Source organism: Geotrypetes seraphini, chromosome 12 (genome assembly GCF_902459505.1).
Source record: "Geotrypetes seraphini chromosome 12, aGeoSer1.1, whole genome shotgun sequence".
Classification (NCBI taxonomy): Eukaryota; Metazoa; Chordata; class Amphibia; order Gymnophiona; family Dermophiidae; genus Geotrypetes; species Geotrypetes seraphini.
This window is the reverse complement of record NC_047095.1, coordinates 30190441-30214632: the sequence shown is the minus strand read 5'-3', so window position 1 is coordinate 30214632 and position 24192 is coordinate 30190441. Positions and strand designations below refer to the sequence as shown.

General features: G+C 41.8%; 1 protein-coding gene across 1 annotated transcript in view; it reads right to left on the bottom strand.

The window, feature by feature from the left end:
* Nucleotides 1-2703: 2703 nt before the first annotated feature.
* ZNHIT6 (zinc finger HIT-type containing 6) overlaps nucleotides 2704-24192 on the bottom strand; it is a 133397-nt gene continuing 111908 nt past the window's right edge. The window contains exons 9-10 of the mRNA XM_033915247.1: nucleotides 5464-5588; nucleotides 2704-2916 (exon numbers count right to left, since the gene is read on the bottom strand). Of these exons, the coding sequence (XP_033771138.1) occupies nucleotides 2822-2916; nucleotides 5464-5588 (220 nt within the window). The 3' untranslated portion in view covers nucleotides 2704-2821. The remainder of the gene's footprint in view (nucleotides 2917-5463; nucleotides 5589-24192) is intronic.

Below are 24192 nucleotides of genomic sequence, written 5' to 3'. Positions count from 1 at the left end.
GTGATGGAGATGACCTCCAATTGGTGGAGCAACTGAATATGGCAGGATGACTGTCAAAAGGGCTGAGGAGCCTTAGGGACAGTAGATTGCTGAGGCTTCTGTTGCTGCTTTTGGGAATGCTGCCACTTCACAGGTTGTCGGATGGTGGGAGCCTGTTTAGGTGGGTAACGCCACTGGTATATCAACATTGGGCATGAAGGACAAGGAGGAGCAGGCTTAGGCTTCGGACGCAGGATGGATTGGAAGGATTTCTCATGGTCTGAGAGCTTCTTGGTCGCCGCCTCAATGGATTCATCAAAGAGGTCAGTACCAGCGCATGGAACATGGCAAGCCTGTCCTGGAGATTAGGGTCCATATCGATGGTCCTGAGCCATGCCAGCCGGCGCATGGCCACCGCACATGCTGTAGCCCGAGCCAAGAGCTCAAAGGCATCGTAGGATGACTGCATCAGCTGTAACCGGAGCTGGGACAGCGAGGCCAGAACCTCCTGGTACTCGGATTGTGCCCTAGGGTCCACATAGGGCAAGAACTTCTGGAGTACCGACAGGAAGAACTCAAAATATGTGACGAAATGGAAGTTGTAGTTCAGAACCCTGGATGTCATCATGGAGTTCTGATAAATCCTCCTGCCAAATCGGTCCATGGTCTTGTTCTTTCTACCAGGTGGGATGGCAGCGTAGACCTGGGAGGGGTGAGACCGCTTCAGTGAGGACTCCACCAAGAGGGATTGATGGGAGAGTTGGGAACCATCGAACCCCTTATGGTGCACCGTGCGGTATCTGGTATCCAATTTGCCTGGTACAGCGGGGATGGAATAAGGTGTTTCAAGGCATCGCATAAAGGTCTGATCCAGCAACTTATGTAGAGGAAGCTTGAGGGATTCAGCAGGTGGTTGAGGGAGGTGCATAGTCTCCAGATATTCTTTGGAGAATTTGGAACCTGTGTCCAAGTGGATGTCCAGGTCGTCTGCCATCTGTCGAAGGAACGAGGAGAACAACTGCTGGTCAGCCAAAGCAGGGCCTCGAGAAGGGCTCGAAGACGTCAAGGCCTCTGGATCCAAGGAGGATGGGGATCGTGGTGGTGATAAAGACCCCAGCGTGTCCTCGAGCTCCGGCATCGGAGGAGGTGAAATAGCCGGTGGAGAATACTCAAGAAAAGGCTGCTTCCGATGAGGCGAGGCATGCCTGGACGAGTGCCTCGATGAATGCCTCGACCGATGTGAACTGTGTTTGGATATCGGCCTCGAGGGATGAGGCGACTGGATCTTCGCTTAGGCCCCCAGGTAGTGGATGGGGCTGGAAGCGGTTGATCGAAGCACAGGTGGATGGCTGGAATCACCCCGGGGTACTCGTAGAGACTCAAACCCCTGCATCGGGTGGATCGGCTCCAATGGAGGCACTCGCAAAGACTCTGCTCCTTGCATCGAGTGGATGGGTTCCAATGGAGGCACTCGCAAAGACTCTACTCCTTTCATCGAGTGAATCGGTTCCAATGGAGGCATGGGCAAAGACTCTGCTCCTTGCGATGCATGCACCGATGCCAGACCAGACACTCGCAGAGACTCTGTTCCCTGTAGAGAGTGTGTGTATCGCTGAGGCACTGGAGGCGGCTCGACCTTGCGGGAGGCCTCCCCGTGCCCAGGCTGGATTTGAGAGAGAAGCTTAGGCCCTATGGTGGTGAAGAGCTCAATGAATTGCTTCTCTAACAACGTCTGGAACGAGGCCAGCATGGATGGATCCGCATCAGCAATGGGACCGCCTGCACGGGCTTCGCGTTCTTTGGGGGTAGTGTGTGAGTGCTTGGACCTAGAAGCCTTGGGCACTTTTAGCACTACTGGTGGAATAGGCTGAAGAGACTGAGGAAGGCATCGCAGCAGGCGCTGGAGTCGGGGCCGGCACGAACGATGCAGGCTTGATGAGACTTGGCGCCGCAGAGGTGGAAGGAAGGGGAGCAGCAGATGAAGTTGAAGGTGAGGGGCATTTCGATGAAGATTGCTCCGTCGAGGACTCCATGCTGAACAGTGACTGCCACAAGATGTAACGGCGCTTGAAAGCACGTGCGGTGAGTGTGGAGCAAGGCCGGCACAATTTCTGAAGGTGTTGAGGCCCGAGACACCGAACACAGCGTCGATGAGGGTCCGTTAGCGAAATCGCGCGCTGGCACTTGGCACACTTTTTAGAACCGGTGATAGGCCAGGACATAGGCCGGAAAAGCTCCGCTGCAAGATCGAAGCTGCGGGGCTGCAGCCACGTGGCCTGCCCGGACGGAAGAAATTTTTTTTTTTTAAAACAAGAAAGAACGACGAAAATCAGCTAAGAGAAAAATAACCCAAAACTGCGGACTTTAGAAGGCACAAGTGAAAAATCTTCACATAGAGAGTCGAAGACGGACTTCTCGGCTCCGCGGAAAAGTAAGAACTGAGGAGACGCGCCCTGGTCTGGGCGGGAAGGCACTTGCGCATGCGCGGTGCGGGCTACTCGAAACTTTGAATTTCCTCAAGCAAAAATGCTTGTGAGGCGTCCGCATCGGGGCTCCGTTGGATCACGCCACCCATTAGTGAGAATACCTGCCTGCTTGTCCTGGGATAATATATAATACGTTATCAACATTGATCAACTAAAGACAAATGGGGGTGAATATTATAGTAATTCTCACAGCTCCTACAGAGAAACTAAATGAGAATGAAAGATTTTCACATTTACATGAGATAAAAATATATTTTATTCTATAAAGAAACAGCTATACAGTATATGTATATATAATACACCCTCAAACAGTACTTCTCCTTCCAGCACATCTTCTTTACTTTAGCCTGATGTTTTCAGGTACTATCTCTTATTTCCCCTTCCTCTATTTCCTCCTCTTCTTCATTCTGAGACAGAGCAGACAGTGCAGGACCTCTGGCATCACTTGTCTCTAGGAAAATATTAACACAAAGAATTTAATGTTTATAACAATTCTTATGCCTCTCCTCCTTCGGTATAAACATTTACTGCCACACAATAATAAAATGACACGATAGTGGCCCGAAGCCAAGGCAAAATTCTCTAATAAGCTTTATTATGATTTTTTCCCCAATTTCCTTGAGGTAGCATTTGCAGTTACTGCCTCTGACATGGTCTGTTTGGGGGAGGGGGGGGAATCAATCATTTAAAGCAGGGGTCTCAAAGTCCCTCCTTGAGGGCTGCAATCCAGTCGGGTTTTCAAGATTTCCCCAATGAATATGCATGAGATCTATGTGTATGCACTGCTTTCAATGCAAATTCATTGGGGAAATCCTGAAAACCTGACTGGATTGCGGCCCTCAAGGAGGGACTTTGAGATCCCTGATTTAAAGAGTACAGTTCTTTATGGCCCACCAGTGTGTCTTGTATACAAACTATAAACCTGGGATTCTTATTTTCCCTGGCTGTGTGTCAGCAAGTTAAAAAAAATCCAAAATTAAGGAACAAAAATAAACATTTTCAAACACTGAAAATGTCTATCCAATGGGATATACTCATACTGGTATTTATAAACTGCACCTTGGGGGATGGGGGAGAGGGAGTAGGAAGGAGAAGTTATGTTCTTATCTAGGCTAAGACTTCTGGTTTAAACATTCTTTTTTTCTCAGCTTTTGTAAGAGACAATTGTGTTTTTTCTGTACTTAGGGAACAATTTTCCTTATTGTTCAGTTTCCCACCAAGCAGAGGGAAGTCAGGCCTATATATGGGACATAGTGTGCATCAACTGGATAGTAGTGCTGGGGCTGTTATAGGCTCACTAATGAGGTATTGGTGGAACTGTTGAGGTGAGTTGATGGGAAATGATGACATGGTGGGAGATAGTGTATGTGTCAGTAGGCATGATAATCAGGCCAGTAAGGGGACTCTGTTTGTACATGAGGTACTGGAAACCTAACCAAATATATGAAAATAGCATTAAGAGTCACAGGGGGAAAAAAAAAAAAGAGGAGAAAAAGTATGTTGTGGAAGAAAAGGAACATACATTTAGGAAGAGTTGGGGTGGGTTATACAGAATGGAAGAGTAGTAACGGAAGAATGTTCAAATAATACGTAAAGGATGGTGAAATGATACAAAAGAATGAAACAATAAGAACAGATGTTTCAAGATAAGGAGTAAAAAAAAGTTAGCAACATAAGGACAAAAAAACAAATATAGAAAAGAGACAAGAGAATTAAATATTTCCGAAACTCTTTTTTGAAATTTACTACACAAATTTCACTAAAATATTCTCTATGTAGAATGGATGTAATCAGGTCATAAGACTATCAAATATGAAAACTCAGAGCACTATATAAATAGGGCCCAATTCTATATGCATCAACTAGTTTGGTGCTAAGTGCAATTCTAAAAAAGCAGCATTAGGCACCACTATGCATCCAGAGATTTAGGCACATCCTGTTTGGAATAAACTACATAATCTTACTAGCAAAGCTTAAAAAATTGTATAAGCCAGAAAACAGGCTAAGCACATTAGCAATTATATCAATGAGACTGATTTGATTTTTTTTTTTTAATAAAGGAGCTTCTCCAATCATTGGTCAAAAAAATTCCACTTAAAAAAATATTCCACTCTATTGGACTTCAAAAAAATTGTAAAAATGCATCTTTAGGAACAGTTTTCAGATACAGCCCTATATCTTCACAGCTTACAACCATAGCAGTTGAGAAAAAGCAAAGTCTAGCTGTATTCTTTATCTTGCATTCTCAAAAAAAAAAAGCGGTTCTGTTTCGCCTCCAACTTTATCAAGGGCTGCAACATTAATTCTCCATCAGAAGTCTTCCCTAACACAAAATTCTTCACCCTTACACTAAGTGATTGAACCAAACGGCTCAAAACACAGTTCCTGATGGAGAATTAATATTGCAGCCTTTGATAAAGCTGGAGACGAAACAGGGCCGCTTTTAGGTTTTTTTTTGTGAATGCAAGATAAAGAATACAGCTGGACTTGCTTTTTCCTCAATCTTTTTTTTGTAATTACTTTTTAATTGGTTTTAAATGATGTGGTTAATTACCACATCGTTTAGCGCCAATTCAAGCAATTAAGTTAGGCAACAGTAGGACACCTACCACCGCTTAACTTTCGGCATCCTGCCGAGAATCCAAGCCTATGCAAATGGTTTGATTTAAAGAGCTTTTTTGTGCTAACTCCAGTGTGGACTAAACTTGGAAATTTGAATGGTTGTAACTGTTTAATAGGTATTTCCATGGTATATAGAGATCAAACACACAAAGTATAACAAATATGAGTTGTATGTGCTCAGTGAACTCAAAGAACCTACTTGACAAAATTTAACAAGCTGATGCTTTCATGAAATAGATTTCATGAGAATGGGCTTTCTAGACAAAAAAAATGTCAACGTTACATATATTCATCATTTATAGTGGTAAGTAGTTTGTTATTATTTATTCACTTAAAGATCTAAACACTGCATAGCAAGGCCTAAAAATGTTCTTACCTTGGCTAAGACCCAAAAAGGCATTCCTGAAGTTCTTCAACACCACATGCAATGTTGGGTACTCGATTATTATCTTATTTTTCAAATTCCCAAGAAGACTTTTTTCATAATCCAGTTCAAACCATCTTAAAATAAATTTCAAAAGTACTGTTTTAAAATTGCATACTCTCCTTAAGGTTTTCTTTTCATTTCTTAGAATATATAAAATTGATCAAAATGAGTCTCACCGAAGCCTGGGAAAACACACTTTTTCTAAAAATAAACCACACACAAAACCTAGTTTCTGTTATGTGGGCAAACCTCCACCCCATGTGCTATACTTATTTTACACAACTAGATTCATAATTAAACAGTACAGCATTTGTGTCTCTGTGTATAAAATCTGCCTTGAAATTAGAATATTTTGAGCCATTTGGATGAGAATGGTTTACCTTTTTGTTTATTTAAAAGATCTAGTCACTAGTCTTCTTTGTGCTCAGTATGTGTCAGTTTTGTCAGAGAAAATAAAATATAGTCTTGTTGTTGCCTTAGGCCCCAATGTTCTAAATGTACCATGTCTTTAATGATCGATGGGGACAACAGGTACGAGGGGGCATTCGGAGAAACTGAAGGGAGATAGGTTCAAAACAAATGCAAGGAAGTTTTTTTTCACCCAGAGGGTCGTGGACACTTGGAATGCGCTACCGGAGGAAGTGATCAGGCAGAGTACGGTACAGGGATTCAAACAGGGATTGGACGGATTCCTGAGGGATAAAGGGATTGTGGGATACTGAGAGAGGTGCTGGGATGTAATACAAGTATAGAAAGCTAATAAGTATGGAAACCCAACCAAGTTGTGAATGTGCAAGACCGGAGGGTTAGGACTTCGATGGGAAGATAGGACTTAAATGGGAAACCAAGGTGGCAAGGGGGCCCCTTCTGGTTATTCAGACAGGTCGTGACCTGTTTGGGCCGCCGCGGGAGCGGACTGCTGGGCGGGATAGACCTGTGGTCTGACCCGGCGGAGGCACTGCTTATGTTCTTATGTTCTTATGATGCTAAACCAGTTCTAACCAGTTTAGCATCTGATGCACATAATTTCTCTGCTTTGTAGCATCCTCCAATAATACTATGTAAAAGTAGTACAATGAAGTCATTAATATTAAAATGAGCACTCTGGGAGTTGCCCAGACATTGTCACGACGTCAGAGCGAAGGCTTCCGAATCAGCCATTTATCACGCACAAGGAGCAGACGCCACCCACGGACAACTGCAGCAAGGGAGCCGGCCAGAAAACTACCTGCCGGAGAGTTAACAAAACGACCACCAAAGCTCCCTTCAGGCAGACGCGCCGCTTCCAGTTCTGTAGTTGCACTATTGTGCATGCTCTGTGCTGGTGTCTTCTAGAAAAAAAAAAAGCGTGGGGTTTGTGGGTTATTTATTTATTTTTTTCTGTTCAGAGAAGGATTATAGTAGGCTAGAATTACGGTTGGAGGTTAACTTCTGTAAAATGAGATTTTTTTTTTTGCCTCCATCTCTCTTGTGCTGCAGATTGTGTGTTCAAGGATATACTGTGTGGGCACTACAGGTGGTAGGTTTAGGAAGTAAACGGGAGAGCCAGGTAGGTTAGTGATTAGTTTCAACACAGCACATGGGGAACCCGTCTTTTATCTAGAACCCTATTCAGATTGCTAATGGCCATAAAATAAATACTTCCAGCACAGCCACAGATTGCCTGAGAAGTCAGCCACCACCACCTGCAGCTTTCACCAGAAAAACAATTGCAGCATGGGAGCCTGCCAGAGGGAGGGATCACCAACTTTGGACAAATGATGAAGGAAGGAGGGAGGGAGGGCGCATGAGTCATATGATTGAAGAATGGAGCGAGGGAGGGGGAGGGAGTGAGGAGGAGGGAACAATAAGGGAGAATGGGGTGTCAGAGAGGGAAAGATGGTGCACATGGAGAGATGAAGAAAGAGGAGAACTGTTGTGCAGAAAGAGGAGGGAGGGGCAGAGAGAGACCTATTGGACATGATGGTGGGAGAGGAGCGAGGTAGAGATGCATGGGCATGGAGAGAAGGGGGAGAACATGCTGGGCCAAGGAAGCCTCCTGGACTGGGGTTTTTTTTTTTTTTTTTTAAAGTAACTCACTACTCACCTCCACAGCATTTCACCCTCCAGAAACCACAAGAGCTCCCTTCCCAATCTACTTTTAATGTAACTCAACTGTATTGTACTTCAAATGGCAGCTCAATGTTCCCCTCTATTGATTGATTACTACATCTCTTGTCTCTAGTAACTACCTCATAGTATATGGCTTACTTTATATTTCATTGTTGTAATTCCTAAACATAATGTAAACTTCTTGATTTGTAAGTCGCCTTGAACCTAGATAGGCATAGAACAACCCAGAAATTGAAGATTAGATTAGGAAAAAAAAAAGGAAAAATACAGCATTATACTACACAATACTATGTTGTATTTACTTTACCTGGACCAGCTTAATTTTTTTTTTTTTTTTTACCTCCAGTTACATGTATAAATAATTTATTAGGGGTATGCAGCCAGAAAAATTTTGTTGTGTATGATTTCCAGGAATGTTTAGAAAAGATTTTCTAAAACCCCAAAACTAAAACAACCCCCTCATCCCTCACAAAAAAACCCCATCACAGCAGCAATGACTAAGAACATATGCTCTTTCAAAACAGAGCATGAAAACCGAACATTTCAAGTTTTTCTGCTCATTTCATTTACTAATGACATGAAACATGAGTTATGTCATTTCAAATGAATACACACTTACACATTGTTTTTTTTTAACGGTTTATAATAAGAGATCTACAAAGATAAAGTTGTTTTCTTAATAGTATACAATTCACTTGCATGGGAACTTTAAAAGAAAGCGGCTTCAATAGCATCTGCCAATTTTGCATCTTAGAGAAATAATTTTCTTCAAAGCCAAGCCCTAAGGGCTACATCAAGAAACATTCTCACTTTGACCACAAATGACGATGCATTCATACTTGAAAAATAGCTTGTAACCAAGTCCTTGTCTACTTCAAAACTGAAGGACCAAAGAAGAGTAATTCTGCGCTGGAATATCATTCGAGAAAGACTCCAAGGAAGCAGATGCATCCAATATATGGTCTTTGGGCTGTTTTCAGGGGATCCCAAAGCTGAAATAAGAGTGATCTAAACTGTGCACAGTGACTGCATCATCAAAAGTTCCTTCTTCAAAGTTCTCTCAGTCTCTTATAGAGTAAATATAACACATCTTAGAAGCTGAAATATGTGTCTCACTGGAGATATAATTTTTTTTTCAAGCACTTCCTGTTTTTGGAAAAGTTTAAGCTAACCCAGGTGCCTGCAAAGCAGACACATATTTTCCTATGTTATCAAGCTTTCTATTTCAGTCACTCTCTTATCATGGTTTCCTAATTTAGCTGCTGCTTCTTTATAAAAGTGCAAGTGAATCTAAAAACTCTTTTTGTTTGGGACACTTATCTTCCACATGTTTGCTTATCTGAATATGTACAAGATAGGCAGCATCTCAGACATATACCACAAGAAATGACATACTGCCTACATTTTCAAAGAGAAAAAGCCTTAAAAAGTTAATTTTGGAAAAGTTAATTTTGGAACTTATATGTTGAAGTGGTCCTACGGCACTATTTTCCCATCGTATAGCAATTTATTTACAAAACATTTCAATTTACAAAGAAAACCCCATAGCAGGGCCTGCCATATAGAAGTGCACTAGGTAAGTGGTATAAAGACTCATTTGCAAAGCACTTAGACACACAAAGTACCATAGAAAGCTAACATGAAATTTAATGTGAACAAATGCAAAGTGTTCCACATTGGAAAATAATCCAAATCACCTTAGGAGCCAGTGCCCCCCCCCCAAAAAAAAAGATCTAGGTGTCATCATAGACAATGTATAGCAGCAGCCAAAAAACCCAAGATGCTAGGAATTATTAGAAAAGAGATAGTAAATAAGACTAAGAATATTATAGTGCCTCTGTATCGCTCCATGGTGCAGCCTGACCTTGAATATTGCATTCAGTTCTGGCTGCCAGAATTAGAAAATTAGTAAGCCACTGCTTGTCCTGGATCGGTAGCATGGAATGCTCTACTCCTTGGATTTTTGCCAGGTACTAGTGACCTGGATTGGCCACCATGAGAACAGGCTACTGGGCTTGATGAACCATTGGTTTGACTCAGTAAGGCTAATCTTATGTTCTTATAAGAGCGACCAAGATGAAAAAGGGAATGGAATCCTCTCGTATGACGAAAGACTAAAGAGGCTAGGGCTATTTTCCTATCTTGGGCTGTAGTGGTGTGGCCTCCTCAGCTTGGCCAGTAGCTCGCCAACTGTGTCTGCCCCTGACTGTTAAGAGCCCCACCCTTTTCTCTGCCTGCTGCTGTGTGATTAAGCCTAGCTGCAGGTGTGTTCCTAGGCTTTGCTGCTTCAGCATACTCTGAGTCTTACTAATCTGGTTTAAACCAGCTCTAGGTTTGCTGGTAACAGGCACAGCTCCAGTCCTGGGTTTAGGTTTTACCCGTCCCTGTACTGCTGGGATTTGTAGTTCTTTGCCTAGTGTTACTAGATGTCCAGATTTATCAGGACATGTCCTGTTTTTAGAAGGCATGTCTGGACAGCTTTTCAAAACCTGGCACTAGAGGGATTAGGGAAGTTGCCTCTTTAGTCCTCCAGTGGTTGCCATCTGCCCCAAAGGTAAAACTGGCAAGGGATATTGGGCTTTGTGATAGCTTTGGGAGAAAGAAAGGTTTGTATCTCGAAAATGGCTAACCAACATTTATGTTCTAGCACAGGGATAGGCAATTCTGGTCCTGGAGAGCCACAGGCAGGTCAGGTTTTCAAGATATCCACAATAAATATGCATGAGATAGATTTGCATTTCAAGGAGGCAGTGTATGCAAATCCATTTCATATTTAAATTCATTGTGGATATCCTGAAAACCTGACCTGCCTATGATTCTCGAGAACTGGAATTGCCTACCCCTGTTCTAGCACATAAATAAAATGTAGGTTTATGTTGTTATTTCATAATGTTTATGTGCATATAACCAGCACATAAATATCCATTTCTCGTACTTTAGAATAGACTATATTGGTAGAACCTGTTCTAAAATACTAATGGAACTTGAGGCATCCTGATGAAAATGTCTCAATTCCGATTTGTAGGTTTTTTCTAAAATGCTGTTCAACATCTGTGTGCTTTAACAAAACACTAAGTTTTCAAGGTACTTTTTTGGTGTAAAAAACTTGAAATTTTGGAGCTTTTATAAGCAGAATCTTTGACCAATTTTCATTCAGTCAAACAGTTTGGACAAATTTGATTGGTTGAAAGAATTCAGGACTTCCCATTTGCCTACTATGACTGAAGCATGTAAATGAGTTTCAAAATTTAAAAGATAAATTTCCCAACCTATTTATATAATTACATAGGAATTTATGCTATCCCTCAATGTGGCTAAGTCCATATGGCATCCCACAACACGGACTTGTACTTCACTTTACAGGTTGTGTTCAGGCTGGGGGAGGCATAGATGGCACTTTGAAATATCCAACAAATAAACAGTATGCATGGTAACATGCAACTACTTTTTTGGATGGGTAGATTTTTGCTGGAAAAGCGTGTGTGAAATTTCTAAGTGAATATACAGCTCACATACACTGCAGAACACAAGCCACTAATTAAAAACATATCAAAAAAGGATCCCGTATATATCTTCATCCCAAAGCAAACACTTTGAAAACTGCCTCTTATTGAGAAAGTCAGAGCAGAGGATATTGTTAATAAATTCCACATCTTTTATTTCAGTACACTGGAAATAATGGTTAAAGGGAAAGGGGGGGGGGGGGACAGGGACATAAAAAGGCAACTACAAACAATCTGGCATGATCTGTGCTTTGAACCACAGTATTGGCTGAGTCTTGAAAATGTCAAGGAAGCTGAGAGCAGGTATTCTTATGACTGGCTTTGACTTCACTGGGATCTATTTCTCATTCTGACTCTATGGTATTTTTAAGATCAGGCCAATTATGTCTGAGAAGCAGCCCTTGCCTGGCATAGTGTCTTGGCAATGTGCTACTGTGCATAACTCATCTCTGCCAGCAAAAATCCAACAACGTGTGGAAGCCATGTGTGATAGTGAGTTTAGTTATGGGGGGAGTCTCACTACACTTGGGGTTAACCTGTTGGCTGATTCACAAAACTGATGTTAACATGTACCCCATTCCCCAAGAGTAGAATGTTTTGTCTCCTGGAGGCAGCAAGAAAAAGGAAATCCAATGAAGTCAACCGAAACAGAATATATTTTTGGATTAATTGATGGTAATCTTGGCTCACTTAAGTTTTTTTAACACCAGGCTAGTATAGTATAGATTCTGCATGGAAAGACTGGATTAGATTAAATCAGAGATTTCCAATACAAAACCTTGAGCCTCACTCTCACTAATCTGGTTTTCAGGATATCCGTTACATATTTCTAAGATATATTTGCATATATTGAGTAACCTATATAATACTCATAAATCTTTGTTATAGAGATCCTGAAAACAGTACTGGTGGGGTGGATTTTGAAGGTTGTTCAGGAATTGCTGGATTAGACGATTAGCTTAGCTTCCTTCATCCTCAGTTCTCTAGCACTGAAAGAGTTTTACAGTAACCATCCTTAGACTAGAATCACATACTGATAGAAGGAAAGAGTCCAGAAATATTCTTATACTTGCTACATGAAGATCTCACTATCTATACTATGCATGAGAACCTTTCTTCTGCCAACAGAAAACTTCAGATATTGAGACAGTAACTTCTAACACCTATCCCTTTAGGCAAGGCCTCTGCTCTCAGATTTTCAAAAACATAGTAGCCTTAGGTCCTCAATTTCATGAAGGGATTTTCATTTTAAATATTTATGAACTAATGGAATTTAGATTGTGCCTGTGTGTTTCTGCAAAGCCAAAAGAGAAAAAGAAAATGACAAAATTGGGCACTGTGTCACATAAAATTCTCTTATGGGAGAGGTGTGACAAAAAATGATGCTGCAACATTTTAAACAAAAGATGACTTAGATCTGTTCAGACTGCACCTAAACCATAGGTTCCCATCCTAATCCTTGAGACACATCAGGTCTGCAGAATACCTACAATGAATATGCATGGAATAGATTTATATACAAAAGGAGGGAGCACATTTAAGCTTGTGTAGTTTGGTTGCAATATTTAATTTGTACAACTATTTATCATTATTTTATATTCACAGTTTTCATATTTTGTATAGACCGGGGAGTAATGGCTACATTAGGATTGATTCCAAGTCTGGTCTATCTGAAGATCGTATATCCACTTTGTTGGCTGGTAATTTTTTGTTTGACAACAATGATGGAAGCAGAGAATGTATGTGGGATGAATTTCGTTCTGTACATAAGGCCCTCATTAGGGCTCAGCTGCATTCAGCCACCCTTGTGGAATACTGCTATGTGTAAAGAGTGCCTCGAGGTTTGAGGATTTTTAAAGAACCTCAATTTCTTGACAATAGTGACTATGTACTCAATTGGAATGAGACAATTACATGTTATTCTATTGATCTTAAACTGCTGACCATTGAAGCTTTGTCGCCCATTATCCTGGACTAACAAAAGGAAGTGCAAGATAAGTTGGATAAATTGAAAGCAATGGAGGAGGAACCGGTATTTCAACATTTGTGAAAGCAAGAGAAGTTAATGACTACATAAAGAAAAGAGCAAAGGGGGTGGTGATGTCATCAGTGACGCTGCAGAGGGAATCACCAGCAGAAGGCTGCGAACTACGAAGCAGCCTGTTTAGAGTGTTGCGGCTGCCGACGAGTGCTGGAGGGAGGTTTGTCGGTCGTCTCGTGGTGGGAGGGTTGACGTGGCGGGCCTGGGACAATGACGCTGGGGGGAAAGGGGGCCCCGGGACAATGATGCTGGGGGGGGGGTGCGGGCAATGACTCTGCTGCGAATCCAGCGAAGGTGAGGGAGATGCCCAAATGGCCCTAAAGCGCCGCACTGGTGGGCCCCCCTGACCATTTTGGGCCCTATCCTTTAATCCAGCTCTGATGGAGCCATACTCACAAACTGCTGGCGGCTGCCCCAAAGCTTTCCTTCTGCGGCAATCTGCCCTGTCAGAAACGGGAAGTTGCAGCAGAGGGAAAACTTTGGGGCAACCGCCGGCAACTTGTGAGAACAGCTGCTGTGTCGGGGCCCTTCTGTGCAGGAAAATTTTGGCAAGTGGTTTGTGAGTTGTGGTTTGCCAACCACTGCCCTAACTAAAGACATAAGTGATCCTGAAAGCTCAGGCAAACTGTCACCTTAGGATAATTTTTATGTCGATCATTACAGTTATTACGATGTTGTGGTGTGAGATCTGAAGAGACTTCTGTAATATGCATGCTGCCCATCAATGAAATACAAAGCTTCCAGCAATGGGAACACATATGTTTTTCCAGCAGCATATAAATACTATTGCTCAGCTGGCAGGAGTTGGCAACCCTGAGGTCACATGTTTCACTTGTCACTCTCAGCCATCTCCATTTAAATTGACAAAGTTGCATTCAGCATTTCTAAAACCCCTTTCCAAAGATAAATGTGTTCGCACTTGAATGCTGTGGCCCAGCAGAGGTAATTAACAGACACATGCTCATTCCTGGGTTGTGAATAATACTTTGATGTGGTTATTAGCTGGGCCATGGAAGTGAAAGCAGAAGAAACGCAAAGAATTCTTCTTAATGTAATAATAGTATGTCACATGGCTAACCAAAAACAGTAGACAGAGAGGGAGGTCAGTATGGAAATTAAACTGAGATAACAAAGCATATCATAAAATAGAGTTTTCACATTTCCTTGTCACTGAACAAATCATAATTATTATATAAAATTCCATAAACAATTAGCTGAATTTAGCCTAAATCAAACCAAAGACTTATCAGTCCTCACAAAAACTTTACAGTCTTTACTGGTCAGCCTGCACCTACTGGGCAACCAGAGCACCAACACAAGTTTTCAGAATGAAAGATTAGGTTCCTACTTTAATAATCTTCATTCTGTAAATCCACGAAGAAGTCAATACAATAAGTGTTTTATCTCAACCCATGAAACAGGTCTTGCAGAAAACCACACTTTTATTTTCCCTGTTCCTCCTACTTAGCAAAGGAACACAGAGCCCCCCTATAGTTGAGTCCAAAAAGCAAACATCACTGGAACAAAGCATACAAGAGACAAAGGGAGCACTGAGAATCTGATGTCAGAGAAAGGGCGGGACCGTCGGAAGAGGAAGCAGCGCAGACGCAGGGCTCACAGAAGGGCTGGGACCGCCGGAAGAGGAAGCATTTCAGAGCAGGGCTCACAGAAGGCCCGGGACCGCCGGCAGAGGAAGCAGCAGGAGAACGGTAGGAGCTTCTCCATGATGGGGGGGGGGAGGCTGTGGGGGTGCGAGCGGTCCTGCGGGGGGGGGGGGGTGGGGGGTGAATCGGACGTCAGGGGGGTGCGAGCGGTCCTGCGGGGTGAATCGGACATCGGGGGGGGGGAGGGAACTATGTAAAAAAAACGTAAAACGCGCTCACGCCTATAACGCGCAAGGTTATGCACAGTTTGTAAAAATAGTGTATAACGCGCGCGTTATATGCGTGAAAATACGGTAGTAGAGTAATAGATCACTACAGGTCATTGACCTGGGGGGCCGCCGCGGGAGCAGACTGCTGGGCATGATGGACCTATGGTCTGACTCAGCAGAGGCAATGCTTATGTGCTTATCCATATGGCAAGGGGCCATGGTTTGGGTGAAACCAGGATGGGACACAAGTCAGGGAGCCTAAAATAGTGAAAAATCTCCCAGGATCCTAGGCTACCAGAAGTACCAAACAAATACTGTCTGTAATTAAGGAAGAAACTAAGAATTCTAAAGCTGATGCTGCTATCCACTTGGGAACAAATGACCTAGCCAGCAATACCCCCACTTTCAGCACAGAAAGCTTTATGGGAGCTGGAAGAGTGATTAAAACCTTTTTCTGAAGTACTGCTTAAATATGGAAAAGGAGAGGAAAGATTACTAAATACTGAGAACTTCAAAAAGTGACTCAGAGCCTAGTGGCATCAAGAAGGCTTTAAGTACACAGGAAGATGGGGAAATACATGGAGAAACAAGAGACTATATTCAAAAGCTGGGGAAGAAAGGAGAGGTGCTGTTGGTAGGTGATTTCAACCTGCTGGATGCAGATTGGAAGTTTCATCTGTAGAATCGGAAAGAAGTGGAGAGAGAGTGGATGCCCTTCAAGGGGCTCTGCTCAGACGGATGGTGACGGAACCGATGAGAGAAAAAGCGATACTGGATCAAGTGGGTGTCCACTTGGGCGGTAGTGATCAAATGGTTTAGTTTGATATTACAACTAAAGTGGAGGGCAGCCACACAAAACTCAAAGTCCTGGATGTCAAATGTGTGGATTTTAATAAAATGGAGGAGCATCTGAAGAAAGAGCTAATAGGATTGGAGAATATAAGAGAAGTGGAAAAACAATGGTCTAAGCTGAAAGGAGTAATAAAAATGGCTACCAACCTTTATGTGTGGAAAATAAATGAAAACATGAGATAAAGGAAGCCAATATGATTCTCCAAACTAGTGGCAGAGAAAATAAAGGCAAAAGAGATGGCATTCGTGAATTATAAAAATATTCAAGAACAGGAGCACAGAAAGGAATACCAGATGAAAATGAAAGAAGCCAAGAGAGAGATACATCTGGTGAAATGCAGGCAGAAGAGCAAATGGCTAGAAATATAAAAAAGGTAGACAAAAATATTTTCAGGCATATTACTGAAAGAAGGAAGATGAAAAATGGAATTGTGAGACTGAAAGAAGCTAAGTGGAGAGTATTGAGAAACAAGCAAACGTGCTAAACAAATTCTTCTGTAGTCACAGAAGAAAATCCTGGAGAAGGACCACGATTGGCTGGCAAAATTACACGCGAGAATGGAGTGGATACCGCACTGTTCATGGAAAGAAGTGTTTATGAATAACTTGAAAAATTAAGGTAGACAAAGTCATGGGACCAGATGGCATATATCCCAGGATATTGAGGGAACTCTGGTGGGTCCACTTAAAAGATTTGTTCAATAAATCTCTGGAGATAGAAGAGGTTCCGTGGGATTGGAGAAGAGCAGATGTGGTTCCTCTTTACAAAAGTGGTCGCAGAGATGAAGCAGGAAACTACACTTTGGTTATTGAAATAATGGAAGTATTGCTGAAAGAGAGGATAGTGAAATTCCTAGAATCTAATGCATTACAAGATCCAAGACACCATGGCTTTACTAAAAGTAAATGGTTACAAACAAATCTGATTGAATTCTTTGACTGGGTAACCAGAGAATTAGATCCAAGTGCACTAGATATGAAAGCCTTTGATACGATTCATCCTAGGAGGCTCTTGAACAAACTTGACTGGCTGAAGTTAGAACCCAAAGTGGTGAGCTGCATTAGAAACGGGTTGATTGACAGAAGTCAGAGGGTGGTGGTTAATGGAATTTGCTTGGAGTAAGAAAATGTGAGTAATGGGAGTGCCTCTAGGCTCAGTGCTGGGCCCAATTCTGTTTAATATGTTTGTGAGCGACATTGCCAAAGGATTAGAAGGAAAGTTTGCCTTTTTGTAGATGATACCAAGATTTGTAACAGAGTGGACATCCTGGAGGGAGTGGAAAACACGAAAAAGGATTGGAAGAACTTGAAGGAATGATCTAATGTATGGAAACAGCAGAGTGATGTAGTTGGGGAGTAGAAATCCGAGGGAGATGTATATACTGGGATGTGAGAGGCTGATATGCGTAGATGAGGAGAGGGACCTTGGGATGATAGTGAGGATCTGAAGGTGATGAAACAGTGTGACAAGGCAGTGGCTATAGCCAAAAGAATGCTAGACTGTATAGAGAGAGGCGTAACTAGCAGAAGAAAGGAGGTGTTGATGCCCCTGTACAGGTCTTTGGGAGAGGCCCCACTTGAGTACTGTGTTCAGTTTTGGAGGCCGTATCTGGACAAGGATATAAAAAGTCTTGAAGCAGTCCAGAGGAAAATGGCAGGAGGTTTGCACCAAAAGAAGTACGAGACTAGAAGACCTCAACATGTATACTCTGGAGGAGAGGTGGGACAGGGGTGACATTTTAAAGGTATTAATATAGGACCAAATCTTTTCCAAAGAAGGGAAATTGGTAAAACTAGAAGATACAAATTGAGGTTGAGGGATGGTAGACTTAAGAGTAATTCTTTTTCACGGAAAAGGTGATGGATGCCTGGAATGACCTCCTGAGGGAGGTGGTGGAGAGGAAAATGGTGACGGAATTCTAAAAAGTATGGGATAAATACAGAGGATCTCTAATTAGAATATGAATGGGCAGACTTTCATGGACTGAATCCCACAAATGAGATGCTTTGGACAGGCTGGAGTGAGATTCAACAGCAACTCCAGTAGTTGGAACCTAAGGACAGTACCAGGTGGACTTCTAAGGTCTATGGCCTAGAAATAAAAAAAAAAAAAAAAAAAAAAAAAGACATTTTAATTTAATAAAACTATAATGCTTGAAATTACATGGAACACTGGATGGACCGTTCAGGTCTTTATCTGTTATCATTTACTATGTATGATTACTATATCTATTTACAATTTGCTCAACAGTTGGCATGGATAATTTGCAATCTTTAACCTGGTCTGCTTTGTATTTAAGGAAACCTGTGGCCTATATTGCAACCTTACTATCAAGATGCTCCGTCTTCCTTTTTATAGTGATATCTTTTAAAAAAATACCTTGTTCTGAACCATGCTTTTTGAGTAGGAATGTTGCTGCTACATGGATTTCTGCCAGGTATTTGTGACCTGTATTGACCACTGTGGAAACAGGATACTGAGGTTTGAAAAAGTGTAGTATCTAAGATAAAGCTCAATACTTTAAGTTCAGTCTTTAGAGATACATTTTCAGTGATTGGTAGTTTATTTGGAATTTAACTAGTACCATGATCTAGCCAAAGCAGCTTGGTCTTGTTTTCATTGAGTTTCAACCCATGTATTGAGCTATGAGTATAATACTCAGTTGCATAAAATTCATGTAGCAACATTGGTTGAGGTTGTAGATTGATCATCACTTACTGGAATTAATAAGAGCATGTCATCAGCATAGGAATAGAAAGTCACTTCTAAGGCAGAAAATCCTAAGCTAAATAAGACACAGACATTAAACAGTATAAAGTGAAAGTGGGGAACAAAAATTCACCAAATCATGATAGGACTTTATCCAAAATGACAAGACTTAAACACATGCAAGCACACACACACATGTGCTGGTTAAATGTGGCAGCAGCAGCCGCCATTTTACACTTGTCTATGTCAAACATAAAAGGAAGCAACATACATATCTAAGTATCAGCTGGTATTTAAGAATCTTGACGTGTAAATGTATACGTCTGCCATAAATGTATACGTCTGCCATTTTGGAAATCTACAGGTATAAATTAGGGTTGCATTTTGATTAAACATTTTAATTGTGATTAATCACAAGATTAAAATATGACTGCCAGAATCTATTTTTACCATGTGTCCATTTCTTCCTCTCTCCTCTGTCCCCCCCCCAGAAAAACATCTCTCTTTCCCTCCCCTCTGTCCCTCCTTGTCCAACACCTCTACCCTCTCCCCCCCCCCCGGGTTTAACATATCTATTTTTCTCCTTCCTCACCAGTCACTGTGTTCAATATCTCTCCTTCTCTCCAGGTCCAGCATATCTCTCTACTCCCCCATTCCTCTGAGTCCAACATCTCTCCCTTGCTTCTTCTTTCCCCCAGGTCCAACATAATTCCATTTCTCTCTGCTCCCATTACCTCTTCCCAGGTCCAATATTGGTCTCTCTCTTCCTTCCTCCTGTCTGCCATGTCTCCCTACATGTACCTTCCAACTCGTGATAAGTGAATCCCAAGAGATATGTGAGACACCTGCAAAGGGTAATGGAGCAACCAAAAAAAAACCCCCAGCTTTACTCTCTCCCTTTTATGTGCATCCTTCAGTGACAGCAGTTCAACTTGCAGCAAGCACAGAAGTTACACAGGGCATGTGCAGAGGAGCACTCTTTAGCCAGATATACTCAGGAGGTACACAGCACAAAGAAAACTGATCCTACTTGCTCCCTCCCATTTTTGAAGTGTCCTTCAGTGGTGGCATCTGAATTTGGAGCAGGTGCTGAAACTTCAACAAGCACATGCAGAAAAGCTCTATTGGGGCAGTGTTCCACATGCCTCTGTAGCTTCTGTGAAGTAATCTGATTCTGTCCCTCTACTGCTGAAAGCCATACCTTTCTTTTGCCTGCTATGAACCCCAGGGCCAAGTAAGGTCAGAAGACCCCATTTTATCACAGCTGCATTCTTGCTCCGTGTCCTGCCACTACTGGAGCTCTGCTATGTGCTGACCCATCATCGACAGGAAAGAGGTACCTTCCTCGGATCTCCTCTAAACACCAGACTATGGGAGTTGAGTTATGAGACCCCATTACATCACGGCTATAAAATTGCTTCTCGGTCTGCCATTGCCCAAGTAGAGCTCTGTGCCTCCTCAACCACTGGCCTTACAGTCAGGGGAGGAGGCTGCAGCCTTGCTCCAGTTCCTTAGCTCAGTACTTGCAACCTTACTGGGGTTGGGATGAATGGAAGGGGTGAGATACAGAGAGAAAATTTTGGGGTAACAATGGGGAAGGGGTAGTATGGGTTAAAAGAGGGAAATGGGTATGCAGTTATAAAAAAAGGGGGGAAGAAGAAAGAGAGAACAAAGTTAGGGAAAACAGAAAAGACATGAAGGTACAGAAAGGAGCATTTGTGGGGGGTAGATAGGTACCGTAGTTTTCATTAGAGTTAAAAGGAGCTGTGAAGCTCCTCTTAGTTTTTGTTTTTTTAAGGATGTGAGTTGGTTTCCTGGGACTGCTGAGACTTTCTTCCTGCCACTCTGTGGGGGGAACCTCCCACTCTCAGAGGAAACAGCAAGAGAAAACATGGCCACTGCCAAGCCCTTCTTGCTGTTTTTCAGGTTTTGGAAGAGTATACATTGGGTTGGTTTAGCTCGTCATTCTGTTTAATTTTCTTATGGGGTTTTTTCTTTTTCTTTTTGGCATTGTATACACAATTGAAAATCAAATTTAATCTCCCAATGAATTTACATGATATTTTTCCAAGAAATCCATCAATCCCACATCAAGAGGCGTTGTTACATCATAGTAAAAAGGAAAAAAAAAAAACCCACAAGGATATAATTATCCTATTACATATAGGAGGTGCAGTACAATTACTAATTATTCCTAATCCTGCTTATCTTCATTACCTTAAAGAAATTGTTCTAATTGTAATGGGTCTGAAAACACAATCTTTATTCTGAAAATTATGCATACATTTACAGGGAAATTTTAGAAAAAAAAAGTAGCATTCAGGGCTAAAACTCAAGACTTCAGTGATAAAAACAAGACTTCCATCTCAATTAGGCTGCCCTTGCTACATCAGGAAAAATCATTATTTTAAAAAGAAAGATGAGGGTTTTCTCTGGGACTCAGGTATAGTTTCATAATCTGAGATTTATCAAATTCATTAAGACAAGATACCATCTTGAGTATCTTCCAAAAAAGCAGTTAACTATTTCTGATGATGCCAAATGATCAACACCTTGATCATCTGGGAGCTTTTTCTTAGAAGGAACACCTTAACATTTCAAAAAGACATTGTGACAGTATTTCCCATACCTAGAATCTCTTGGAGATATGGAACGCCCTCCCCATAACCCTACGACAGGAAACTAGTTTAAATAACTTTAAATCCAATCTTAAAACTTTACTCTTTAAAGATGCTTTTGAGATTTAGGGGAGGAAAAAAAAAAGGATGTTTTGTTTAATTGTTGCTTTTAGTTTGTTTGCCCATTCCCCTGACTTTTAATTAATTTTTCTAATTCTGTAGGATGTAAACTGCTTTGATACTTAAAGCGGTATATCAAGTCATAATAAACTTGAAACTATATAACTGGAATATTCACAAAACATAGATTTTTAGCTCTATCAGCATTCTCAAACATTTCCATTTTAAAGTAAATATTATACGAGTCCTTAATAGTGGATGTCAAGACAGCTTGAAGAGCTGAAACCTGTGACTATCATTTTAAAATGTTTGTCCAATAAGGAATTATTAGAGCCCACATTCGTAAATTTATCTACCACACCCTGTGAAAATATACAGTTCTGAGAAACAAAAATTCTCAACATCTCCTCCATTCTTTATATCCCATAAATCTTTCAAAATAGCACTTTGCTTGTTTTCAGTTATAGACTCCACCGGTTGAGGTTCTAACAAAGAAGCAACTTGTGGAATTTTAGTAAATGTTAACTTTACTTCATTTTGTATGAGGAGGTAGAATACGTTGTTGGTTGGTTGTTTTATTTATTTATTTTTTTTTGGGGGGGGTGTTAAAGAACCCTCTGATGACGGAGAGCGCCTTGAGCCTTAACAAACTGCAATAATCCAGAAGTTGTTACATGCCGATCCAATAACTGGAGTAGAAAACTTAATTTTAGCTTTGTATTTCCCCATTTTAAAAGGAAGAAATTAAAACGGTACCTTTAATTTTCCCTCCTTAGTATTCCAAGGGACAAGGTGTGCCCCTCTGGGCACACCCCTCCAGCCATGCACTGTGGCCACATACCACAGGAACGCAGGTCTCTTATGGTGAGTCTGAAGGTCCCCAATGTTGTCAGCAGGGTGATGGTAGGGGTGGTGGTCATACAGAGCCTCCGGAGCAGGCAACATATATATGTAGACATCACTGTGTTGCTGCTGCTCTCTAAACAATTTGAAAGGTACAGGGGAGTAGGCAAAGGAGGGAAGTGCAGGGTGGGGGGTGATTTAAAAAAAACAAAACAAAAACATCCCCACTATCACTGACAGAATTATTAAATTTCAGGAAAGTGGTAAAAAACCCATCTTTTACTTAATTAGTACACATAAGGATAACTCCTAACCCAATTGACTAATCTCCTGTATTCTATCTCGGGAACCCTTCCCCGTTGGCTTATAAAAGAATAGTTACTAACTAAACTAAACCGAAACTTAATTTTATAGACTGAGTCTCAAGCCAAAAAGGTGCTCGACTCTGTTTACAATAATGTAAGTATAGTACATAAATATAGAAGAAGAATGTAATCTAGAATGGCTTAGTTTCCAAAGTGTATAGTAAACAAAGTTTTCAGAGCTTTCCGAAATAAAACAAAGGGACCTTGACTTCTAAGTAAAAGCGGTAACTCATTCCAGAGCTCTGTTAGTTTGAAAATTAAAGAGTGGCTGAATCTCTTGAAAGTTCTATTTTTACCCCTAAGGCAGGGGTAGGCAAATTCGGTCCTTGAGAGCCGGAGCTAGGTCAGGTTTTCAGGATATCCACAATAAATTTGCTTGAGATAATTTGCATTTCAAGGAGGCAGTGCATGCAAATCCATCTCATATATATTCATTGTGGATATCCTGAAAACCTGACCTGGCTCCGGCTCTCGAGGACCGGAATTGCCTACCCCTGCCCTAAGGGAAGGAAATGTAAGTTTTAATTTAAACTTCTCCCTCCGTATTCGCGAGGGTTAGGTGCAGAGCCGGCCTGTGAATATGGAGAAATCGCAAATAACTATTTCTATGTACTTGCCTAGACTCTGCTCAGCTTTGCACTCTTCGCTACCTGTCTCAGTGATCCGGCGCCTGCCAGCAGCTGTTTAAAAATTCAAGGACTGTTTCTAATTTCCCCTTGTGCCGCGGAAGGGGAGAAAGGGAGGCAGGGGGAGGGAGAAAGCTTTGTTGTTTGTCATGCGTGCCTCAGCCCTATTCCAGGAGAAACCTGCCTCACTGCGCACACACTGCACTCTTGGAGCCGGCAGGGCGGGGGAGCCAACGCGGGCTCTTTGGAAATAGCCAATCAGGGACGGACAGCCAGGGCCGGAAGGGGTGTGATGACACTGACTGGCAGCCACCCTAGCCAATAAGATGTCAGCACTCCAGGACTAATTCCGAGACAGGAAGGAAGAGGGAGGGATGAAAGGTTTGACAATCAGAGCTTTCTGCAAGCCAAAAGCAAGAGGAACAACGTGCCATCCAACAGCCAGGCCAGGGAAAGTAAATTCATTGCTGTGGGCGCAGAACCGGGGCGGGGGAATGTCATCAAAACAAAAACTGCGAATAATCAAAATCGCGAGTGTAGAAACCGTGATTACGGAGGGAGAAGTGTATTTGAACTCCTAGGGAGATGAGATCTGTGTGCATTTCAATCTAAAGGAACCAAAGTAATAAAAATGCCCAAAAGAATTTTAAATGCAATACAAACACACTTAAATTGAATTCTAAGATACACTGGAAGCCAATGTAATTCCTTGAGCAATGGGGTTACGTGATCAAATTTAGATGAGCTTGGCAGCGGTGCTCTGCGTCAATTGAAGTCTCTGCAGACTGACCTTTGAGAAACCCAGGTATATTGAGTTGCAATAATCCAATATTGACAAAATAATTGATTGAACCAAAACAGAGAAGTGTTGCTGATGAAAGAGCGCTCTCACTCTTCTCAGGATACAGAGGCTAAAGAATCACTATTTAACAAGAGAATTTAGCTGATCCTTAAATGTAAGAGATGAATCAATAACAATACCCAATATTAGCGAAGAAAAACTCAGGAGAATCTC